The sequence below is a fragment of the Lutjanus erythropterus genome, chromosome 2 (genome assembly GCF_056507025.1).
Source record: "Lutjanus erythropterus isolate fLutEry1 chromosome 2, fLutEry1.hap2, whole genome shotgun sequence".
Classification (NCBI taxonomy): Eukaryota; Metazoa; Chordata; class Actinopteri; order Lutjaniformes; family Lutjanidae; genus Lutjanus; species Lutjanus erythropterus.
The window spans coordinates 6,744,398-6,767,322 of record NC_139318.1 but is presented as its reverse complement, the minus strand read 5'-3'; the positions used below and the strand labels follow the sequence as shown (position 1 = coordinate 6,767,322).

Genomic DNA, 22,925 nt, shown 5'->3' with positions numbered 1-22,925 from the left:
TCCATCGGTACCAATCCATGTCTTGATAGCTTGTCGGGACGCCACCTAAATGACACTCCAAAGTCTAAATTCTGGAGTGGGAAAAAATGGCAAGGCCATTTTCAAAGGAGTCCCTTGACGTCTCACTTCAAGATATCTGAATGAAAAATGGTTCTAAGAATCTCCCCTTTACAGAGATGCTCGCTTTATGTCAGTCCAATGCAGTTTTTGGCAAAAACAAAAGCATTTTGTTTCAATATCCCTGCACTGAGATTCCTAAACAGTGTAAGAATATCATGAACTGGGTCTGACAGGAAGACTGAGACTCTTGTGGGTTCAGTGAGCCCTGCTGTGTTTATATGTGACGATGTGTAGCAGCCATTTCCTAGTAGTGAGGCCATCTTTCGTAACTTGACTTCTCTGTATAGAATGTCCTATAGTGACCTTTGGGAAAATCACAGCCTTATGAAACTTGACAAACAAACTAAAGACCTGGAACCTGTTCCTGAAGGCCGTGATGACTTAATGTGGTATTTTTGAGGGATTTCTTCTTTTTTAAATAAATTCTACAGTAGTCAAAAAATGCTACATTTTATCACCAGATCTGTGTAATAAATTATATCGACCCCAAAATTTCTACAACACCTTATGAGACATGATTATAAGAAAGAATATGAGAAAGACCATGATATACTTCTGTCATAATGTTCTAAGGCCTTACATACTCTGAACTCTCAAAATTTGATTATGGCCTGAACGGAGAAAAACACAATGTTTACAGATTTATTGAGCAGAATTTTATTGAGCCGAATCTCAAATTAATCCTCAGTTTACACACTATGTGTTCCATCCCTTTGTGTCTTTTGTGTGTGTGCTTAAACTGTTGATCTGATATCCCCTGCCTCCCCCTTAAAAATATAAAAAATGAGTGTATGGTAGGGAGGGGTGGAGTAGAAGACGTCACTATAGAGAAATAAACCCCAACAGGGTGATGAAGGACCCCGGCGTGAAGTGGAAGAGTCCTACATTATCCCACTTATTACACGGCTACTTACTAAAGAAATCAAAAGTTTGACATAAAATGATGATTTAAATAGGATTTTACTGATTTAGAAAAGATTTCATTGCTTCCGCTTGAAAAAATAGTCGGTTTGTTTCTACAGTTTGAACTGCGTCCATAGCAACGGTAACTCCAAAGCAAAGATGAGCCTACTTAGCATTATAATTCACATTAAACTGAACATTTCACAGTCATGGCCCATACCGTGTTCTGTATAGTATTTATTTCATGTCTGTCTTCTTCAATTTTGTCAGTTTCCTTGTCGTCCAGCTCCTTGTGTCTTTTCACCTCTCTTTCTTTCTCTGTGCTGTTTTCCTCTCCTCTTCTTTTCTTTACTGGAGACTCTTCAGCCATTAAAAATGAATCCAAAGTCAGTTTTTTTCTGATGGAGCAACAGAAAACTAATGGTTACTTGCCGCAGGGTGTAGACGTCTTTCTGCGGATTGATATGACAGGACACGATCCTCCAGAGTTGATCAGAACAACGTCCATAGCAACACTCTGCTATACAGAAATAACAGACCTTATTGACCAATCAGAATCAAGCATTTGACAATGCCATATAATAAATGGTGAGAAAGATTCTGAAAAGTTCCTGTTTGTCTCCTCAGGTAAGCCGGTGATGATCATCACAGAGTACATGGAGAACGGTTCTCTGGACTCCTTCCTCAGGGTTGGTATTGAAACTTTCAGTTGAAGGGTATTGAAAATTCCTATTTGCTTTTAATTTGATCTATTTTTCCTTTATTAAGTTCTTTTTCAGTTGTCTGTTAATGACTAAGTTGTTGTGCTTCCATCAGCATATTTTATGCATAATTTTAAAGATGCTGTCCAATGAAAATCATGTGTTTAACTTTGTTAACATTTCCATGTGGTGTTTTTCATTTGTTACAAGACATGTCAGGAGCCAAATAGACAGTAAACACCATGTCTGAGCATTTCTTGCTTTGAAACTGCAGTGAGCGAGGGCAGTCTCAAAAACTGGATCCAGTCAGGCTGGGTATGTGATGTCATAAACCAAAGGAACCAATCCTGTTAATTGAGGGTGTACACATCATCAGCAGTGATGCCCAACCCACAGGGGAACACGGATGTAGAGGAGATACTTAGGTGAAGGTTTGGGGGTTTGTGGACTATTTTCATATTCATGAATCTTTGAATAGTAAATGAAGGCAAGGTGTAGAATGATATGTAAGCCATTTTTACACAATGTTTGAACTTATTTTGCAAAAAAAAGCAAAAAAAAACTATTAGACACAATTTATTATTTCTTGTTTAAAACATGACTGGAGGTGGGCCTCGGAATCGCATTAGAAACAACACAAACCTCAGGTGGTTTTTGCCTTTTTTGAAAAGGAGTTAACACACTTAATGGGAGATTGTAACACAAAGCAGAACAAATAAGTTCTGATGTAGCGAACATTTACGCAATGAAAGAAGAAGAAGATTACAACTTCCCCAATTTAAAAAAAAAAAAATTTAAAGACCCTTCTCGTAGATGACCAAGGGGCCATTTCTTCTTTTTCTTCTTCTTCTTTCAGGTTTATTGGATGTTGGCAGACCACTGGTTTTCTTTCTTTTCCATTTAACAATCTCTGCTTCTTCGACTCTTCTTCGTCTTCTCTTCTACTTTATTAACGTAGCCCAGTTTGCCAACTTCTGACTAAACCAGGGTTCTGCAATCTTTCCTCTTGAAAAAAACGTTTTGACCAAAAGAAAAAATAGAAAGTGTTTTTGGAGCAGTAACTATTAAATTCTCTATACTATCTTCCACATTCACATCCACAGAGACTTAAGAAGAGATGTAAGCTATGGCGCACATTTAGTTGGCAAAATATTAAAAGTTGTCTTTTTGTTTGTTGTATAGACTACTTGTTTTGTACAACTGGAAAATCTAAGAATCATTATGGATGCAAAAATGATAAATGAAAATGTAAAAAAGCAAACAAACAAAAACATTATGTCCATATAATTTTGCTTTTAAAATGTTTAAAACTATGCTTTGTGTACCCTAGTTTATTTGGTCCAAACCAGTTGATGGAAACACACTGAAAACACGTTCTCTCTCATTTTTGTTTTTGTTTTGTTTTTTTTCTTCGTTTTTTGTGACATTTCAAAACTTCAGAACTTCAAATGCCCTCAACAGTTAGATTGGAACACAGCTAGGGGTAATCCTGCCCTGTTAAGATAAGATGGCTATAATTGTTTAACGTCCCTGTCCTGGTGAAAAAGCTCTGATTTAAGATTTAAGATGCCATTGTTTTGATAATCAAGTGGACGTGTATCAGAGAAACTGAATGTGTCACATCTATGTTTCTCTACAACTCCACAACTCCACTCCACAAAACATACATTATTTTCCACATAGGCTTGCATACATCACAGCCATAACACATGCTTTTGTTTTGCTGCAGTCCATCCTTTGATTGGTTCTTTACATAGGCTTATCAAATAAAACAAAATGGACCTACAAGCAGATAACTACTAGGCAATACTATGACATTTACAAAAAATTTTATTGGGACAAAGACCACCTGTGCAGGTTTACAGATTATAGCATTACTTTTCTTTAAATGATTCAAGTTTTTCATTAGACTCCAAAGACTCTGTAAGTTCTCTTTCAAACAAGAGGCTGTTTAGCCTCTAAAGCAGCAGTACGCAATTATTTTTTAATGCGGGGCCACATGAGAAATTGATCAGGCTGTTGTGGGCCAGACACAAAGGATATAAGGTCCTAATAATGGCCAAATGGAATGGTCAGAAGTGTTTTATATATGTTGATCACCCTTTCTGAACTGCCCTGATGAATTGTAGACTATTATTTTGTTGGTAATGTCCAAAACTTGATGCTTTTTTTTTTAGAGGAAAGCATGCAGGCTGCATTCAGGTTGCAGTGATAGTAGCAGCAACAGTAGAAGAAAAACAACATAAACAACATGGATGCACAGCACAGAGTAAATAAAGTTACAGTTTAACATAAAAGACGCAGTTCATTATTATTACCAATGAACACAGCACTGACCCCTTTCAAAATAAAGGTCTGACAATGGTTTAATGCTGAGTAAAATGCTACTGACTGTCTTTGCTAGATTTTTAATTGCCTTGATGGCCTTGTGGGCTACATGAAACCTTTCAGCTAGCCACACTTTGCCCAGGTCTGCTCCAAAGAATTCTAGCATTAGCTGCAGAGGTTGCACTGCCATCATCTCCCATGATGCTCGCTGGGGTCATGGCTGCTTGCACATATATCAGCTTGTATAAATTTGATTGGTTGGCAGGCTGTGCGTTGTTTTCTTTTTTGTTGTTTGTTTGTTTCATGAAAATTAGCGTAGACTCTTTTAAAATGTACAATAATAAATAGCTTCAAATAATATGTTTTAGTAAAGCTATAACTGTGCATTTATTCTGCATCTGATTTTGGGGTGTGCCAGCTGCCTCTCTGGGTGTCTCAGGCACAGGCTTCATGATGAGCCTCCATGGTTGGATGATTTTTTCGACACATCCAGGAACACAGAATTCTTCCATTTACGTGAAAATGTAATAACCTCCAAACTTGACGATACCTGTTTTCCACGGGAGAGCTTCCTCTGAGTCGGAGTATTGTTGCAGGAGAAAGGCAGCAGTGGTTTAGAGCAGCAATGTGAAAGTTTTCTTTAACAAGATATAAGTTGATTTAACATTGTATTACATTGACAATGTCAAACAGCTCCAGTATTTGCTTATATGAAAATACGTGGATTATTACTTAAAAGCAAATCCCTGTCATGTTTTATTCTCTTATCTTTACTCTCTTCTCTATCTTGATTGAAATCTTGTCTGTTATCACTCTGCTCATCTGTTCCGCTGCCATACCATCACGTTTTTTGATCTGCCCTTAAAAAAAGAACTCTCTCTATGCTTCCTCCTTCCTGATCATTCTCTCCCTTTCCGTTTCTACCTTTCCCGTAGAGGCACGACGGCCAGTTCACCATCATCCAGCTGGTGGGGTTGCTGCGCGGCATCGCGGCCGGGATGACCTACCTGTCTGACCTGGGCTACATCCACAGAGACCTGGCTGCCCGCAACATCCTGGTCAACAGCAACCTGGTGTGTAAGGTGTCTGACTTCGGCCTGTCCCGGGTGCTGGAGGACGACCCCGACGCCGCATACACCACCAGTGTGAGTTTTCACATCGAGGCAAGCATTAACGTAGCACACACACACACACACACACACACACACACACACACACACACACACACACACATTCAGACACATGCACACAATTCTTGGTCAGTGTCAGGCCAATCATGTGATGAGACTGCAAAGCCAACTACAATGCACAAAGATGTTATATGTCAAAGTTATGGCCACAGCATAAGAATTAGGGCTGAAATTTGATCAAAATTGCAATTTTCAATTTTTAATTTTCACATTGGTGCAATATTAAAGGCAAAATGTGTCAAAAAACTTTTAAATGAATGAATGTTGTGAGGCAGAGATGTCCTGCCTTACAAATCAGATTCTTAACTTTAAAAAAAATCTAAATTTGTCGCAGATTCCTGCACAAAGATCACACCATGGTCATTTTAACATGTTAAGAATAATGATGAAAAATGATCACTACCTCTAATATCGCAAATCATATCGCAATTAGATTTTCTGTCAAAATCTTTCAACCCTAATAAGAATGATCACAATGAGTTCCATGCAGATTTTTAAGGGGCACTGCAGCAATTTACTAATGCACTTCCATCCTTTACTTTAGCCATTAGTATGGGTGAAAACTCCAAAAGGCTGGATCCTACATTTCCCATAATACCACTGATAGCAACAAATAGAAGGAAAGAAATGCACCAATCTGACTTTTTCTCTCAAAATACCAATTTGGATACCTAAACTTAATTTGATATTGTCCTTTAAAGGGACATTCCACCAACCGTTTTATACGTGAAGGTCAGTTTACCTGTCATGGTTGGTACTTCTCATTGAAGCCTCTGAAAACTTGGCTTAAAATAGTAAAAATACATATATGATATTAAAGTTTATTTTGTCAGTAAATATCCACAAACATCTGAATGAAGAGCAACGTTCGTGATTATTAGAAAACCTGGTTCAAAAACAGCTAATTTTGCTGTTTAGACCATTTTTCAAGAGTGTGTGGGCGGGTCAGCTCGTGTTTGATTGACAGCTGTCTCCAGAGTCCAAACACAGAAGCTAAGTGATGTCCTGACGTGGACCGCTGTAGATGCAGGCAGCAGCAAAACCTACTTTAGCACCTAAACAAAGGACCATAATGTTTACCACTTTACTTTGTTGTCAGGCAGCATTTTCCAGTGAGAAACTGTCACTGGCCATCTTGTCTCTCCTTACAGTCACCAGACTCCAGTGACTAACACCATCTTTTTATCTCACAGGAGATGCAGCAGTTTGTGTTTGTTTGTTAGTTAGTTATTGTTCTTCTTTGAACTAACTTGACTTGCAAAGGAAAATGAAAATGACTGAAGAAAGCAAAGACAGCAGCTTCAGTTTGTTCTGGGTAAAGATTGTCTAACACCAAAGTAAAGCGGGGAAAATGTTCTAAATATAGCGTACACTTAAACTGATATTGATTTGCGCTTTCAGGTTAAACCACTGTTTGTGTTAAAAGAGTGATATCATGTTGTTGAGTTGGCTCAGACTCAGAGAGCAGCTGCAGCAGCTGGAGAAGAAGTTTTGTTGTGATCACATAGCAACTGGCATGGATGTTTTATGATTGGTTTGTGAAATTAATTGCATCATTTTTGTTAGAAATCTTTGGGCACATACAAGCCCAAGACAAAAAAAATTGATTTCATTTGGATTAAATCTTATTTCTAATACTTATCATATGCTTATTATTATGGACATACATGAGACCCTAAATGACATGGTTAGAAGACTATGGTGGATTTGGGTTTACAAGGGCTTTAGGCTATACTGGAGTCAGTCGAATTGATAAATATTAGACCTTAGATTCTCAAACTGTGGTACATGTACTGCTAGTGGTACATGGAGGAATGTCAGAAATATAAAAAAAATAAATTAGTTACTTAAAAACATATAAAACTGTAACTTTTCCTTTCATTTGAAATTTTGTAGTATTTTTAAAGTGTGCGTTCCACTCATAGTTCAGTTCTAAAATTCCAGCCGAACACGGATCACGTTTCCTGTCGGGCTGCTGGCAGCGCTGATCGGAGTCTCTGTGCCGTGCCTCACGCTGTCCGGCGTCACGCTGCACTCACTTTCTATCACTCCTCTCTGCTTCCATCACAGTTAGTTTTGCGGTTTCTGAGACTCTGTTAGGTTTTGAACCCGTCATGCTGCTCTGTTTACAATGTCAAAGCTAAAAATCAAAAGTGCAAAGATTCGACTGACAAAATTCAGCTCTGCCTGTCAGCCTGTGGAAACACTTCAAATGTCTTGTGTGGTTCTGGTAAGAGTTATGCAAAGTTTCAAAAATATATGTATCTTGATGATGTCAAAAGTTTTTATTATATTCCTCACCTGTGCATAGCTGTCGTTCTACTTCTTCAAACTGCTAAACCAACATTAAAGATCTCATCTATAGTGTGTTGTAACGTAAAGTTACTTAAAGTTTGTTCTTACAAAAAATGTAATGTTCATCACCAAGTTACTGAGGTGGGAATTAAGCGAGTCAAGTCGAGTCCCTGCTGCAAGTCAAACAAGTCACAAGTACAGTCATACAAAATTTTGATGATCCCCTTCAGTTCCTTCATTTAAATCAGTTAAAAGACAGTGGTCATGAAATATTCAGGTTTTTTTTCAACATTAATGAATACTGTTGCAACCTGATTACACCTTATAAATCTGACTGATAGCTGACATTTTGTGGCATCAATAACAAGCCTTCAAAATGAACAATACTGGAAGGCTGGGCTCTGAAATTATCTCTAAATTCATTCATTGCTGACATATTCATACATCTTTTCCTGTAGTTTTGTGTGGTGACTTATGAACTTTGATGTTGTGGTGGTTCTGTCACTGATTTTTGAGCTGCAGACCTTTCATACTGCTGTTCTCTTCTCACTGCCATCATTGACAAAATAATGCTTGAGTGCAAATGTTAGTGTTTTTGCACCAGCTCCCTACATGATAACTGCCCTGTGTGTTTAATTTAAAAAAAGTCAAGTCCTTTTGTGTCATCTGTCTCCAGTATAAGTTAAGTTAGCTCAAGTCATGACTTCCAAGTCAAAATTAAGTTGAGCTCAAAATATTTTGCAGCTTAATTCTGTCAGAAAAATGTCAGAAAATGTGGAAAAATGTCAATCAGTTTTTCCCAAGGCCTAAGATGACGTCCTCAAATTTCTCGTTTTAGACACAACCCAAAGATATTCAGTTTACTGTACTAAAGGAGTAAAGAAAATAAAACATATTTACATTTAAGAAGCTGAAATCATAGAATAATTACTTAAACCGATTAATCAACTATGCAAATAGATGCCCTTTAAATTAATAGTCGATTAATAATAGATTATGCAATTAATCGTTGCAGCTCTTTTCTTATATAACCTTCATGAGAAGGCAGTTCCACTGAAATCTGACCAAGAAAACAGCATCAAGGCAAATACAAATGTACAAAAGCAATACAAATACAGCAAAGTTGCATGAAAGCCACAGCAAAGTAAAACCATCTTTGTGAGTGCTCCAGCAGGCAGCAGCCCAATATTAAACCTGCAGCCTTGTGGGAACAAATGTATTAAATCTTAACTTTAAAAAAAAGGCCACAGCAGCTCCTTCCAGAGTCTGATGCTATCAGCTCACAGATGGAAATCAGCATCTGACACATTTGTCTGTTACAGTCTGTTAAAGCAGCAATCAGATTACAGAAAGGAAGGTGATTACAGTACGTGCAGCCTCACTCCGAGACATTCTGAAGGGGAAAAGGGTTGTGCATGATGATATTACAGACACTATAGCATCATTACAGCACATCTCGAATTAATGGAGGATAATGGCTGAAGATTAATACAGTTCACGTCACTGCCTGCAGATCTGAATAAAGCGAATAATCTATGGAATCTGCCCCACAAAGTCACTTTGAAGAACCTGAAAGCATTACCATCGTAAAGTTGAGGGTAGAGAATTCCAGCGAGTCGTGTTGCTAGTTTGAAGTGTCTGTAACAGGCTACTTTTTGAGCATAACCTTCAAAATGTTTAAAATAACCCACAGGGAGCACTTTGTTTGTTTAAGAAGTGACGTATCCATTTGTCAACCTAATTAAGTGTCACTTTTATATCAAGAATAATGTAAGTAGTTCACACGCGCGCTAACATTTTCAGGTCTATTCTTGTCTTGGCCTGCAACACATGCTCACACACTGCCTCATTTAACCACAGTGTGTTGTTTAACTTTGGGCTTTCATGTGCATTTACTGTGCATAAGTACACATTTTATGTAGAACATACTTCTTACCAGAAAGTAATAGTATACCATTTACTCCAGTACGTTTCTTTTACTGTTAGTTACTGGATATAATTCTACACACTAAACATAAGAACAGAACATAATATGAGCTGTTATATAAACATCACATATTAAACTATGCAGCTGTATATAAAGCTGAAATGAACCACTTTCATTTTCTTAAATTCTGTCTGCACATCAGCAATAATAAAACAATTATGTAAGAATGGGACCTTTTTTTGTTATTTTAGCTACATTTTGCTGATAATATCCTGTACCTTTACTTGGACTGGAGTATTTTTAGACTGTGGTAGTGCCACTGTAACTCAAACAGGCAATAAAACCAAATTAATGAGCTAAGAGATACTTATTTGCTCCTTGATTTTGGTGATTTTAGATGAGGGCGACTGTGATGTCAGGTGATTTTCTGTAGGTTCATCACTACAGGCAGCACATTACAAATTACATAGTTATTTAATGTCTTGTTCATATGAAAATATCTATTTATGTAGCTTGAAACGCACTACGTGATCTGATTTCTATGTACAGGACTTGGGAAAGTATTTGTGTTTTTTGTGGCACCCACAACAACATAAGCCTAACTTTTTTATGCATGGACTTTGAATTACACAGTGGCCCCATTTTCCTTTGCGCACCACTACTAAAATGTCATATGCATGTGTATACATGTGAGTGTGCAGCAGCTAGCTCAATTTCAGGGTTACTGCAGAAAAAAAAAACAATTCTATTATTACTACTACAGACAGTTAATCCTGTCAATAACATTTCATATAGGCTAAATAACAAGAATTTAAAGCTGAGGTTTTGAAATCAAAGAATGCATTTATGAATCAGAGCAAAATAAGAACAGAAACAAAAGCAGCAGGGGGACACATCTGTTTTTGAATGGGAGGACTTAAAGTAAAGCTTTAGTGACATAGGCTCGTAGAAACAGCTGTTTTGCTGCTTGCATCTCTCTCTCTCGCACACTGTCTCCTCATTGGCTGTTCCTTTTACCTCCCTGTCATTTTATCTTCTGTCTAAGGTTCATTATAATCTGGGATAAATGGGATTAGGGCCAAAAAATTGTATTTACAACCACAAAAAGCAAGCAGGAAGAATGTATATCTGTCTATCATTCTATCGATTACTAATTTATTTCAGGAGCATCGTGTCTTAAAGCTCCCTTCAAATGTCCCAAAGTAGACTTTCAGGACAGCCCATGTCTTTTCATGGGACACAAGCTCCACTTAGCTCCCTCATAATTCAAACCATGCTTATGCCATCCTATCAGCATGATACTTAACAGAGTGCCTTGGTAGCTGAATGGTTAGCGTGCCACATGGCAACATCACTCTCTCAAAGCCGTTTCTTGTCTTTTCTCCTTCATAATATAAGTGAAAATGCTCCCCAAAAAAAAAACACATAAGGCCAGTCAGTCACGTTCAGTTTCACGTCACTGTTCAGTCTCATGCTGAGCTTGCACCAACCGAGTGTCACATGCACCAGTGAGCTACAGGCCTGCAGTTCACTTATTATCCACTGGTGTCATATTCTGTAAACACCACGTAACACCTTTAAGTTGAGGATCTGAATATTGATTCACAACGTCAGAGAAAATTTGTAGACACACACATACACTCCCATGTTGAAATAAAATGTTTTTGACCGCCTCATGCTATATTTAGACATTTATTACATTTTTATTATAGTCAGCAAATCCCAGGATAAGGCCAAAACCAATGATACATCTTACTGCTTGTGTTACAGAACAAGTATATATAGTTTTTAAAAAGTGTCAGTGATTCACTAAAACAACAGGACACTGTAGTTCAGCTTTTCTTGCAGTGTTAGGCCGTGTGTGTTCACTGGCACTTTTCATCGGATTTGTTCATAATAATGAGAAAATAACACAGCCAGACCTTACTCTTTAAACTGTGAGCATGAGTGTGATTCTCTAACTTCAAGATGTCTTTAGAAAGTCTGACACGTCCTTGTCAAACTTCTTCATGTTCCTGACAGGGCGGGAAAATCCCAATCCGCTGGACGGCGCCAGAGGCCATCGCCTACAGGAAGTTCTCCTCCTCCAGCGACGTGTGGAGCTACGGAGTGGTCATGTGGGAGGTGATGTCTTACGGAGAGCGGCCATACTGGAACCTCACCAACAGAGACGTGAGTTCTTGACCATAACTGATGACCTTCAATACAATTTCACAGCAAACGCCAACACAATCTGACTCCCAACTCGTCAAATACAGCAGCTTGGTCAGCGATCTCACGCTTCAAACTTGTTAACAATGATAGATATGACTGCCCATGTAAACTACTTAGTTAGGTTTAGTTGTGTAAGTTTACATACATTATTGGTTTCACACGGTACACAAACTCCAGTCTCCTGGGTGAAAGTCCTTCGATTGAGGCAAAACAATTCTCTAAACATGTTAGCTAATACTAGCTAGTTTTGCTGGCTAAATTCTTAACAATGGCTGAGTTCTTCTGAATATATACAGTCACTCATCAGGACCCCAAGTTTTTCTTGAAAAAGATCACTATTTTCATCTAACAACGTCAACTGAGGATTTATTTTGACCAAAGAGTTTTATTTTATTTTTGTCTGTCTGTCTACTTTAAATGAAGTGTTTTTACAGAGTTAACAAGGCAATTAAAGCTCATCTTAGGTTGGTAAAAGAGATAAACTTGAATGCAGACGGTGACTGTATTTTTTTTTTGCTTAATAGGGAAAATAGGTGTAAGAATATTTCTTTTCCTGTCACTTTGAGAATTCATTTTGTTGCTATCGTGCTTTAGAGGATTAGATGGCCATGACAAACAAACCTTTAGACATGTAATGTTATCCATACCTACAACAGACAATGCAAAGGAAAAAGGGAGTTGTTCTTCAGAGCACATTATACATGTTAGAAGATAGTTGCTAAAAACATGAAAACTATGTAGCACTAAATTGTGGAAACATGGCTTGGTGACGTGCAGAGCCATGGTCCCCCAACACTATATAAACCCCACAAACTGACACACGAACAAACCCGACTCAACCTCCCTGACAGTCAAACAAGTTCCTCCAGCAGTTCACTTCAGCTCACTTCAGTTCCAACAGCCTGACACAGAAGAAAAAAAAAATGCATCTTGTCTCCGTCTTCATGTCCAATAAAGTGTCCATGTTTCAAGTTGTTTCCAGGTCATGGTGGTGTTTGACACTGAGACAGTAGAGTGGACACTCCTGCAGTCTTTCAGAGCAAAGAATTTTTTCACAATTTTAGAACCTAATTTTATATACTAAGCTTTTTTTAAGCATTTAAATTTGGCTGGTTGGTTAATAACACGTTTCTGTGATTTGACAAACTCATAACACACATTTATTGTTGCTTTAAACAATCTTCAACCTTCATATGAGGTGTGCACTACACAGACAAGCATTTTTGATGATCTCCTCAGTCCAAACCTTTCATCTTGTAGTGTTTGATCACAATTGTCTTCTGTTTTTTGACTTGCAGTGGCAGTGTTATGCAATAAAACTGACCTTTTGATGCATACTGCTTTGAGGCTAGCACCCAACAACACAACAAGATAACATTTTTTGCTTGGCTTACAGTACTCTGAGGTGATTCATGTTGGCTTCCAGTTTTTCCTGTGTGTTGCATTCAGCTAAAATGATGACGTAATCATGATGTTGACACTAAAAGGGTCTATACCACGTCACCTGACTTCGACAGCTGATCAAAGCATAATGCAAGGCCCCAAGACATGATGTTACCCACAGCGTCACAGTTTGAAGCATAAGGGCACTAACCAACCTGCTGTATTTGGCGTGTTCGGAGTGAGAACGTGCTGCAAACACTGTACTCTCACACATATTTTGCTGTCCGTGTGCAGGTGATCAAATCTGTGGAAGAGGGCTACAGGCTGCCCGCTCCTATGGGCTGCCCTGCTGCTCTACACACCCTCATGCTGGACTGCTGGCAGAAGGATCGCAACGAGAGGCCGCGCTTCTGCCAGATAGTCACCGTTCTTGACAAGCTAATCCGCAACCCAGAGAACCTGAAATCTATGGACACGCTCTGCAGGTGGGTGGGCCGCTGAATGGATCCATATTTACGGCGAAGCAACAGGGGCGCATTGTGTCACATGCCGAGGAGTCTTTTGATTTAATTTGGCGTGACAGTTCGCCAACATTTAATCAAATATTGGTTCATGTGATTAGCGGATTAAGCTGCAAATCAAAGCGAGGCACCGTCTGCGAGGGGCTGGGAAGATGATCTCCTGGACAATACACGGTGACAGACTGTTAGGCTACTAAGTAACTGTCCTGGTGTGGGAGGCAGAGTAAATCCAATCTCATCCAGCTGCTATCAAACATGAGCGCAGTGGGATAAAGTTGCAGCCTAAAGTTTCCCTCAAAGTTCTCCGGCAGATGAAGCGAGCGGTCGTGTTCGTTTTCCGATAAGCTCATCTCTGATGGACGCGTTGTGTGTTAAGTAAAAGCCCGGCTGTGATATTGACATTGATCCGCGGTGAATCTGGGAGCCGTTTGAGAGGACACCCGGGCTGGAGCTGGACCTGTGTAAATTGCTCTGTTCAGATCCCAGGTCCTTCGGAGTCAGTGGTGCATGGCGCCGCACGCATGTGTGTGTGTGTGTGTGTGTGTGTGTGTGTGTGTGTGTGTGTGTGTGTGTGTGTGTGTGTGTGTGTGTGTGTGTGTGAGGTGAGGGGAGTAGCAGGTAGAGGAAGACGGAGAGGAGGAGGAGGAGTGTAAAGGATTTCTCCCTGTATTACTCCCTGTTTTGACTCTTTTCTCGTTTTCGAACTCCCTCCAACTAATCTTTTTGTCTTCCCATTCATCTTCCTCTCTCCCTCTGTCTGTCCGCGGTCATCTGTCTCTCTCTGGGCTGCAGTTTAAGCAGTCCTCCGCTGATGGAGAGAGCTATCCCAGACTTCAGTAGCTGTAACTCAGTAAACGAGTGGCTGGACACCATAAAGATGAGCCGCTACAAGGAGCACTTTGCAGCGGGGGGGTACCACACTCTGGGACACGTCATAGGCATGAACCAAGGGTAAGTACTGACGTGATGGAGAGTGATGGTGAGCTGTTAGCTGCTGGGCTCAACTAGCTTAATGGGGCAATATGTAGCAATTGCACATCCAAAAATGAGTACAGCAGTCCAAATATCGAGCTGGAGCCATAGACTATATATTAAACAGGCTGAATCCTTATTTAATATACGATCTATACTTTAAGGAGTTGTTGCTTGCTGCCCCCTCCTCTCCAGACTTAGGGGAACTCAGGCAGGCTGCAGAATCACTGTAGAAGCACAAGATGAGTGCAACATTATATATTGACAATCTTAAAGCAATGATGAGTCCTCCTCTGTAAGTTGATCATCTGAAAATGAAAACCCACTACACTGCAAATATGCACTCTGGAGTTTGAGTTCAGTAACTGCCTGTCTCACTGCCTGCCAAACTCCATTAACATTTTGCTCGATTTAACAGATATAAATGTCTAACCTTTCAAAAGATTACAAATGATTTCTTACAATTCATAAACAGACACTTACTCATTTGGCAAAAAATCGGCGTTAATTTGAACTCTGGTTAACCTGAACTGGGAAAACAAAATCAGTTATTCTGGTCTGAAATAGAAATTTCAGAGGGGACACTACGGCTGCAGTGCTGTGGTCAGAGAAGCTAGTATTTCCACTAAACATGTTTCCTTGATCTGCGCTGACATATCATGGTCATTTTATGATTTATTACAGTAAATATATGACAGATTTCTCCTTTAAAGGGACAGTTAACCTCAAAATCAAAAACAATTTTTCCTCTTACATGTAGTGCTGTAGTTCTGGAGATATCGGCTACGGAGATCTCTGCCTTCTCTCGAATAAAATGGAACTAGATGGCAGTTGTGCTTGAGAAATAAAATAAAGATAACCCACAGACCTTGCTGTGAGCTTTACATGCAGGAACTAGTTTCTCTCTAGTAGAAACAAAATAGAAAGAAAGGAGTTCCTACTTAGATTCTACTGCAGCAAGGTCATGATTTCTGGAAAGAGACATTGCTGTAGCTCTCTTCAAAACAACACACACAGGTCGCTTCTTTGAAAGGGACGTTTATTGCTTGGGCATGTCATGTTTCTCTGCTGCATTCTCGCCTTTGTCACGCCTTCACACCATCACACCTTGAGAGCTATATTTATGAATGAACACAGTTCAAATTATCTGTATAAATTATGAGATTTTCAGTGCTGACATTTCACAGGTTCGATAACTAACTCATTCGCTGATTGTGAAAAGAAGTTTAAAGTACCTTAAAAGATTTCTTAAAAGTCCCTGAGGGGAGCCTCAAACAGGCAACATTAGTTCTAGACAAGAAAAATACAATATAAACAATTAACTAATGCATTGGTGGTTCCAACATTTTTAGCATTTTATGTTCATCTTTTACCTGTTGCACACCAGACTTTAACATATCAATTTTAACCTTGAATAATAAATGAATTATTAATTTATTTAATTAATTGAATGAAATTATGACATCTTTTGTGAATTAATCATCAGTTTATCATGAACTCAGAATTCATGTAACAGCATTTACAGCAGCACTTTCAAATGAATTTTTGCGGAGGCTTTGAGCACCACAAGCCAAGAGCCATCTAGTCCCATTTATACTGAACAGAAGACAGAGATCTCCATGGCTGATATCTCCAAAACTTTACAACTCACATTAAAAATATCTGAATGGATAAACAGCACTACAGGTGAGAGAAAAAATGTGTAGGTTTGATTCTGGGGTGTATGTCCCTTTAAAGAATCTGTAGGGTGAGGAGATGCATCTTCTGCACAACCGTATCATTATAGAACCGCTCCAATTAAAACTAGAAATCAGAGATACAATCACTTTGACTGACCGTCTCGTCTCTTCGCCGATCATTTTCTTTGTTAATTACCACCTCCACACATCCATCTAACGAGCATCTTTCATTGAGACCTGTCATGAACACAATAAACCCACCCACAGTGCCTTTATATCCGCGCCAGGGGTCAGGATCTCAGCTTATCTCTATTTTAATCGGCCTTCAAGTCCATCCTTTGCATCTATCATCACACACTATGTGACCGCATCTCTCCCGTAATGTCAAAGTAAATTACTTTGATACCGTGCAGCAAATTATGAGGTTGTGCCTCAAATTAAAGCCTCAAATACAGCTAAACAATAAGCTGAAGTTCTCTATAAGAGTCAGTGGACTACTGTTGGGGTTGTTGCTGTTTAAAATGCCCGATTTCATGGCAGCTTTTCTAAAGAAAATTGTAATGCAAGTTGCGATGTTTTGGGGGTGTTTTTTGCATTAAAACTGCAAGAACAAGTGAAAACTGCAAAAAAAAAAAAAAAAAAAAAAAAAAAAGTGATATAGTACATCTATATTTTTCTTGTATAATTCATAAAAAATCAAAGGCAACTTGTTCCAGTGAGAAAAAAAAAGCTTTTTTGGGAGGTTTTAACTACAAAATTATAAAATATAAAAGTGCACAAAGCATTGATGAATGTCAATAACAATGACAAACTGTTTATTTCAGTACCTGTGACAAAATAAAAAGAACAAAAAAAACCCCATAATAATAATAAAACAATGAGTCGGTTCATTGAGACATACATGAATGTCACTTGCAAAGGGAACTATAATCAGTTTAACTCACTGGAAGCTGCAATAATTGGTCAAATTTGCGGAAAAGTTGCAGTCATTGGATGAAATCACTGGCTGTGTAGAATTCACAGAGACTGGATGAATTGTTGCGACTGCAGCGTTGCAACTTCCAGAAGGGACTGAAAAGTCCTTAAAGGGACAGTTCTGTTTTTTGAAGTGATTTTGTCTGAGGTTTGTTTTCAATGTTTGAATGCACAAAGGAGCTCACTCACCCAGTCTTACAGAAATTATAAACAAAAGTCACGAGGTGGAAATGTTATTTGAGTATTGGTTGTGCAGGTGGTGAGTAAAAAGCACCTGGATATCGTTCTTCATGGAGCACCATTAGGTTCTGTTTATGTTGGTGTTGATCTGGAGCCCATATCAGCAGACTTTAAAAGGCCTATGCATATGAACACCCTGTAAGACATCAGGTATTAAGTAACCTAATAATGCATGCATTTCTTATTTTGTCACAAGTCCAGGTTTGTCCACTGCCGGTCCACATTTTGGTAGCAAATGTGCTACTAGCTGACCATTCAGCAAAAAAACAGGACACATACAATGTTATGCCTCTGTGATCTGATCTATTGGTGTTCACACCCGAAACGAACTTCTCCAGAGTTCATTTGACAGCAGTCTCAGACTACCATTTCAAGCAGGAACCAGAGAGCGGTTGTTTGGGTTGCACCAGAGTTGGAGTCTGGCATTCACATTAACCCAAACAAACCGCACCAAGGGGGCAAGGTTTGTGTGAACCCACCCTTCATCACCTAAAAAAGCCATGTAAAACCATCAATATCAGTATATGTGAATGCTATGAAAATGATTTTTTATCTTGTCATCAGACAGCCCTTCCTGACAGTGGACTGAAACTGATATTTTGCTCTCTTCAAAGCCACCAGACTTTTTTAACTTGTTTGACAAAAAATAGTGACTGTAGCACCGGGTCAAAAAAAGTAGTCTTAATCATGTAAAAAGATGAGATATCAGGTGCTGTTCAAGGATGAGGCCAGTGACTTGATGAAAATAAAACAACCACTGTCTAGCTTTTTGAAAATGAAGGTTCAAAGTAATAGTTGGCAGTCTGGAAAGATCCGAGGCACCAGTCAATGAAAAATGTAAAAATCCTTTATTAATTCATGGATACACCAACGCATTTTCACTCACAGAGTCTTCAAGTGACAAGAGAAATAGGAGATTTCACAACTAATGAAGTGACCATGGGACACACTCACATGACAGGACAGCTCTGCCACTTGAAAAGAACACACAAAACACGACAACAGACACAGACAAAAAAAGTAAACTTTTGCACACTAACTTTGGTGAATCTGAACTAACTCTTTAAAACACTGAAGTGACACAGTAACACAAACTAACAGATCGGGGCAGTGGTAGACCAGAAACTGCTGTGGTCTGTGAGGTAAAACTGTTACTGTACTTGTAACTGTTTTTGTCAAAGAAGTCTGTGGACTTACCATAGATGGACATTTCTCATCTGAAAAGTCTGTCTGATGGCAAAGTAAAGAGATGAAAACATTCTAAATATAGCATACCCTTAAACTGATATTCATTTTTCAGGTGTCTAAAATACATTATGTTGCTGAGCCTGTCCATAATAGTACATTGTTTAGCTTCTCCAAACAGATATATGCTCACAAATGTGTATAATAAAGGCCTGTCATTAATATAGGCCTGTCCTGAATAAAGGTCTTGTTCTCTCTGACACTGAGGTACGAGAACGACCTGACATTTATGAGAATAAACACCATGTTCTGCCAAAAATGACTCAAATGGCATTAAAGGGACAGTTCGCCCCAAAATCAAATTCTCTGGCTTATATTGTTATTTATCCATCTAGATCAGACCTGGGTAAAATGTGGCCCGGGAACAGCCATCAAAACATTTCTATCTGGCCCACAGAATCTTGATCAATATCTCATGTGGACCCCCATGAAAAATAATTGCCCGCCCCTGATCTAGATTGCACTCAGCTTGTGGTGCCCAAAGTGCTGAAAAATTACATTTTCAAAATTCAAAATTTGTTGTGAGCAGTTTCATGTAGGGACTACTTTCTTTAAATCTACCAGAACTACTTTCTTCCTGCAAAAGAATACAAAGAAAGTAGTTCCTACATGAAACTGCTCATAACAAGGTCTGTCAATTATCTTGAGTAACTGGGTCATGATTTTTGGAAAGAGACACTTATGTTGAATTTTTCAAATATACTTTTTTGAGGGCATGAGCACCACAAGCCGAGTGCCATTTAGTCCCATTATTTTGAGGCAGACATTTATACGGCCAAAAACTTGCAACTCACACCAAAAAGATCTAGATGGATAAATATAACAATATGTATTTTTGATTTTGTCCCTGTAAGGCCATCATGGTTCACTAAAACTCTTTATTTTGTGTGTGTGTGTGTGTGTGTGTGTGTGTGTGTGTGTGTGTGTGTGTGTGTGTGTGTGTGTGTGGTGCAGGGACATCCAGAGGCTCGGGGTGACGCTGATGGGCCACCAGAAGAAGATCATGACCAGCGTCCAGCTGATGAGGGCGCAGGTCCTCAACAAGAGCGTGCCATCTGTGCACGTATAACTCCAACGCTGAGGTTTCCTCCTGCTCAAATGTAGAAACCCTGGCTTCTATAAGGTCTGAAAGGGACTCCGTGGAATTTAAGATGATCCGATGAATGGGAGAAGAAAACACGTGGGAACTTTACAAGACTTTTTCCTCAAGAAATCGAAGAACAAAATGTGAAAGGTTTTAACTATGGAGCGAGTTAAACATGACTTCTTTGGGACAAGTCCGACCTTTCATTTTTTTTTTTTCCTATTCGATTGCATTTTCTGAGTTCAAATGTCTTGTTTTTAAATGGAAAGACTGCCTTAATTACCACAAATTATTTTAATTTTATTGTCTACAAAGAGAAGATAATTTATCAATCATGAATTTATCAGAGAAATATGATTTACTGAACCGGGCAATAGCAAAGAGTACATGGAGAGATGTGGAGGGTGGGGGTGGTGGTGGTGGGGACGGGAGGGTGTTCTCAGACGTTCTGATGACACTCGCTGCCTCTCCCGCGGTAACAGCTCGAGGAGATCGAGGCCCAGAACGAGGCTCGAGTCAGACAAAAAAAAAAAAAAAAAAAAGCGGAGAAAAAGTGAAGTAGGGCTCACCCGAGTTGCCAGATCGTCTCCGCAGCGGAGAAGACCTATTTCACCCCAGGCTATTAATACCAACAACAGGCACATTTCTCCACCGTCCAACCTTGATGAATGACCCCAGGAGAGCCCAAGAGCCCTCTGCCCAGTCTGAAGCTGCGCGGCGCACAACTACTGTACTTGTAAGATGTGTATGATTCAGTTACAGTGCACTTTATTCTACAATCTCTCTGTGTTGGAAAGGCTTTGCAGTTGTGTCACAACAGATCTCCTCTCAGTCACGACTGCAGCCACAGTGTTGGTCTGTTACAGAATTAGCTGTTTGAACATATTACGTGATATAATGGCTAACTATACAATATAAAACCCAAGCAGAAAAACAGCCATCTAACATTCATTAGTGTGATAAGTAGCTGATGAGATTCCTTTCCAAATTTTTGTCACTGTGACACTTAAGGCTGCATCTAAAGATTATTTTCATAGCAGATTAATCAGTCGATCATTTTCTCGATTAATCAATTGATAGTTGTTTGTCAGAAAATGGTGAAAAATTGATCAATGTTTCCCAAAGCCCAAGACGATGTTCTCAAAACTTTTGTTTTGTTCAGAACACAAAGACATTAAAATTTCAGTCATAGAGAAGTAAAGAAACCAGAAAAAAATCACTTTTCAATCAGAGAATCTTGACTTTTTTTCTTAAAAAATTATTTAAAAATTATTCAAACCGATTAATTGATTATCAAATTAGTTGGCGATTAATTTAATAATTGATAAATAATTAATTATTTGATTAAATGTTGCAGCTCTAGTGACCGTTAACTCAAAAAGAAAAAAATATGTAAATTAATGTATGTGTTTTAAAGGTCCAGTGTGTAGGATTTAGTGGCACCTAGTGGTGAACTAACAGATTGAAAACACATCAGAGGTGGGGGACTCGATTCACTGACTGACTTAAGACAGACTCGACTTAACTTTGACTTGGTATTCATGACTTGAGACTTCAGACAGATGACTCGAAAAGACTTTTTAGAAATTAAATATTTGCAGATTTGTAGGTAGAGCCCAATACACAAAGTGTATATCATGGAGACATTCAGTCCAGAAAAAATATGCAGTCATATGAGAAACCCCCTAGACAGATGCATTAATAGGCCAAGGAGAAATGGTGTGATCATCCTTGTGTCTTACTTCTGTTTTCACTTCAGAGCCCTTTACAGCTATAAAGCTATATTATAATCTTGGAAGCCCACTCTCCATTGTTGATCATTTTACAGGCTTGATACTGATGCCACAAAATGCCAAATATTAATAAAAATGTATAAGGTGTAATCAGGCAGCAACAGTTTTAGTTCACATGGAAAATAAAACTCAACTTTTCATGACCACTGTCTTTTAGCCAAGTTAAATTTGGAAACTGGGGGAGATCACCAGAATTTCATATGACTTGCTTGATTTCATCACAGTGACTTGGTGACATTGATAACTTACTCCCACCTCTGTGCCGCACTCTCATGACTACGGAGATCAGCAAAAACGCTAAAGACCCCATTTGGAGCCAGTGTTTGGTCTGTCCGTTCTGGGCTACTGTAGAGACATCGAAGTCCAACATGGCGGCGTCTGTAGAAGAGGACCCATCCCCTCTGTATATATAAATGACTCATTCTGGTGCAACAAAACACGACAATTCTTATTTTCAGGTGACTATACACTAATAGAAACATACTTCTGCCAATACATCCACGTAAATCTTACACACTGAACCTTTAATACTGGCAATTTCAGATATTACATCTGATGCATTTTCTGTACATTTGGGATTTCTTGTCGTTATACCTCTTATTTAAAATTTATTCCAAATGCACTGCTATTGTAAATGGATTTCAAATCAGGTTTAATTTTATAGCAAATATACTTTTAATGCACTTCAAGTGTTGCAAACCAGGTTTGAGTGTGAAAGTTTATTCTTGACTTTGGGAATAGCAGTTTGATAAATTAATCTTGACATGTGGTTCAAATGGATCCTGAGTTAAGATTATTTTGTCAAACTCTTTCAGTTCTATTGTTTCTCTAGTTCACATTTATATTTGAAACTGCTAAAAAACCTATTTCAGATGTATTCTTTAATATATTACAACAAATATTTCTCAAGGCATGTCAGGCTACATGCTATATTTTCTTTATTACTTTCAGAAATGCATTTGGAAGATCCCATATATCAAAAATGTGTTGAAAATTAGGGCTGGGCGATATGAACAAAATTAAGCATCACAATATTTTTGACCAAATACCTCGGTATTGATATTTACCAGTTGTGCGACAATATTGAATATACTGTTGGTGCTTTCACAAATTATTGAGATTTTTGATAAATATTGTTTTACTGTAATGCAGCCTTTAAAACTAGGAAAACACTTCATGATATCCAAAATCTACAATGATATCTAGTCTTGTATCATGATATCGATATAATATCGAAAGGCCTGTATTGCCAAGCCCTATTTGAAATGTGTGATGGCCAAAATTGACATTGGTTAGAATTTTTTTTTTGTTTTGTTTTTTAGCTAAGTAGCAGGCAAGCTAATAGTATAGGCAAA

General features: G+C 38.6%; 1 protein-coding gene across 1 annotated transcript in view; it reads left to right on the top strand.

Moving 5' to 3' along the window:
• epha8 (eph receptor A8) overlaps positions 1 to 21,268 on the top strand; it is a 205,845-nt gene extending 184,577 nt beyond the window's left edge. The window contains exons 15-20 of the mRNA XM_084727044.1: positions 1,651 to 1,712; positions 4,988 to 5,197; positions 11,487 to 11,636; positions 13,356 to 13,546; positions 14,375 to 14,533; positions 19,648 to 21,268. Coding sequence (XP_084583170.1) covers positions 1,651 to 1,712; positions 4,988 to 5,197; positions 11,487 to 11,636; positions 13,356 to 13,546; positions 14,375 to 14,533; positions 19,648 to 19,762 — 887 coding nt within the window. The 3' untranslated portion in view covers positions 19,763 to 21,268. The remainder of the gene's footprint in view (positions 1 to 1,650; positions 1,713 to 4,987; positions 5,198 to 11,486; positions 11,637 to 13,355; positions 13,547 to 14,374; positions 14,534 to 19,647) is intronic.
• The last annotated feature ends 1,657 nt before the right edge of the window (positions 21,269 to 22,925 follow it).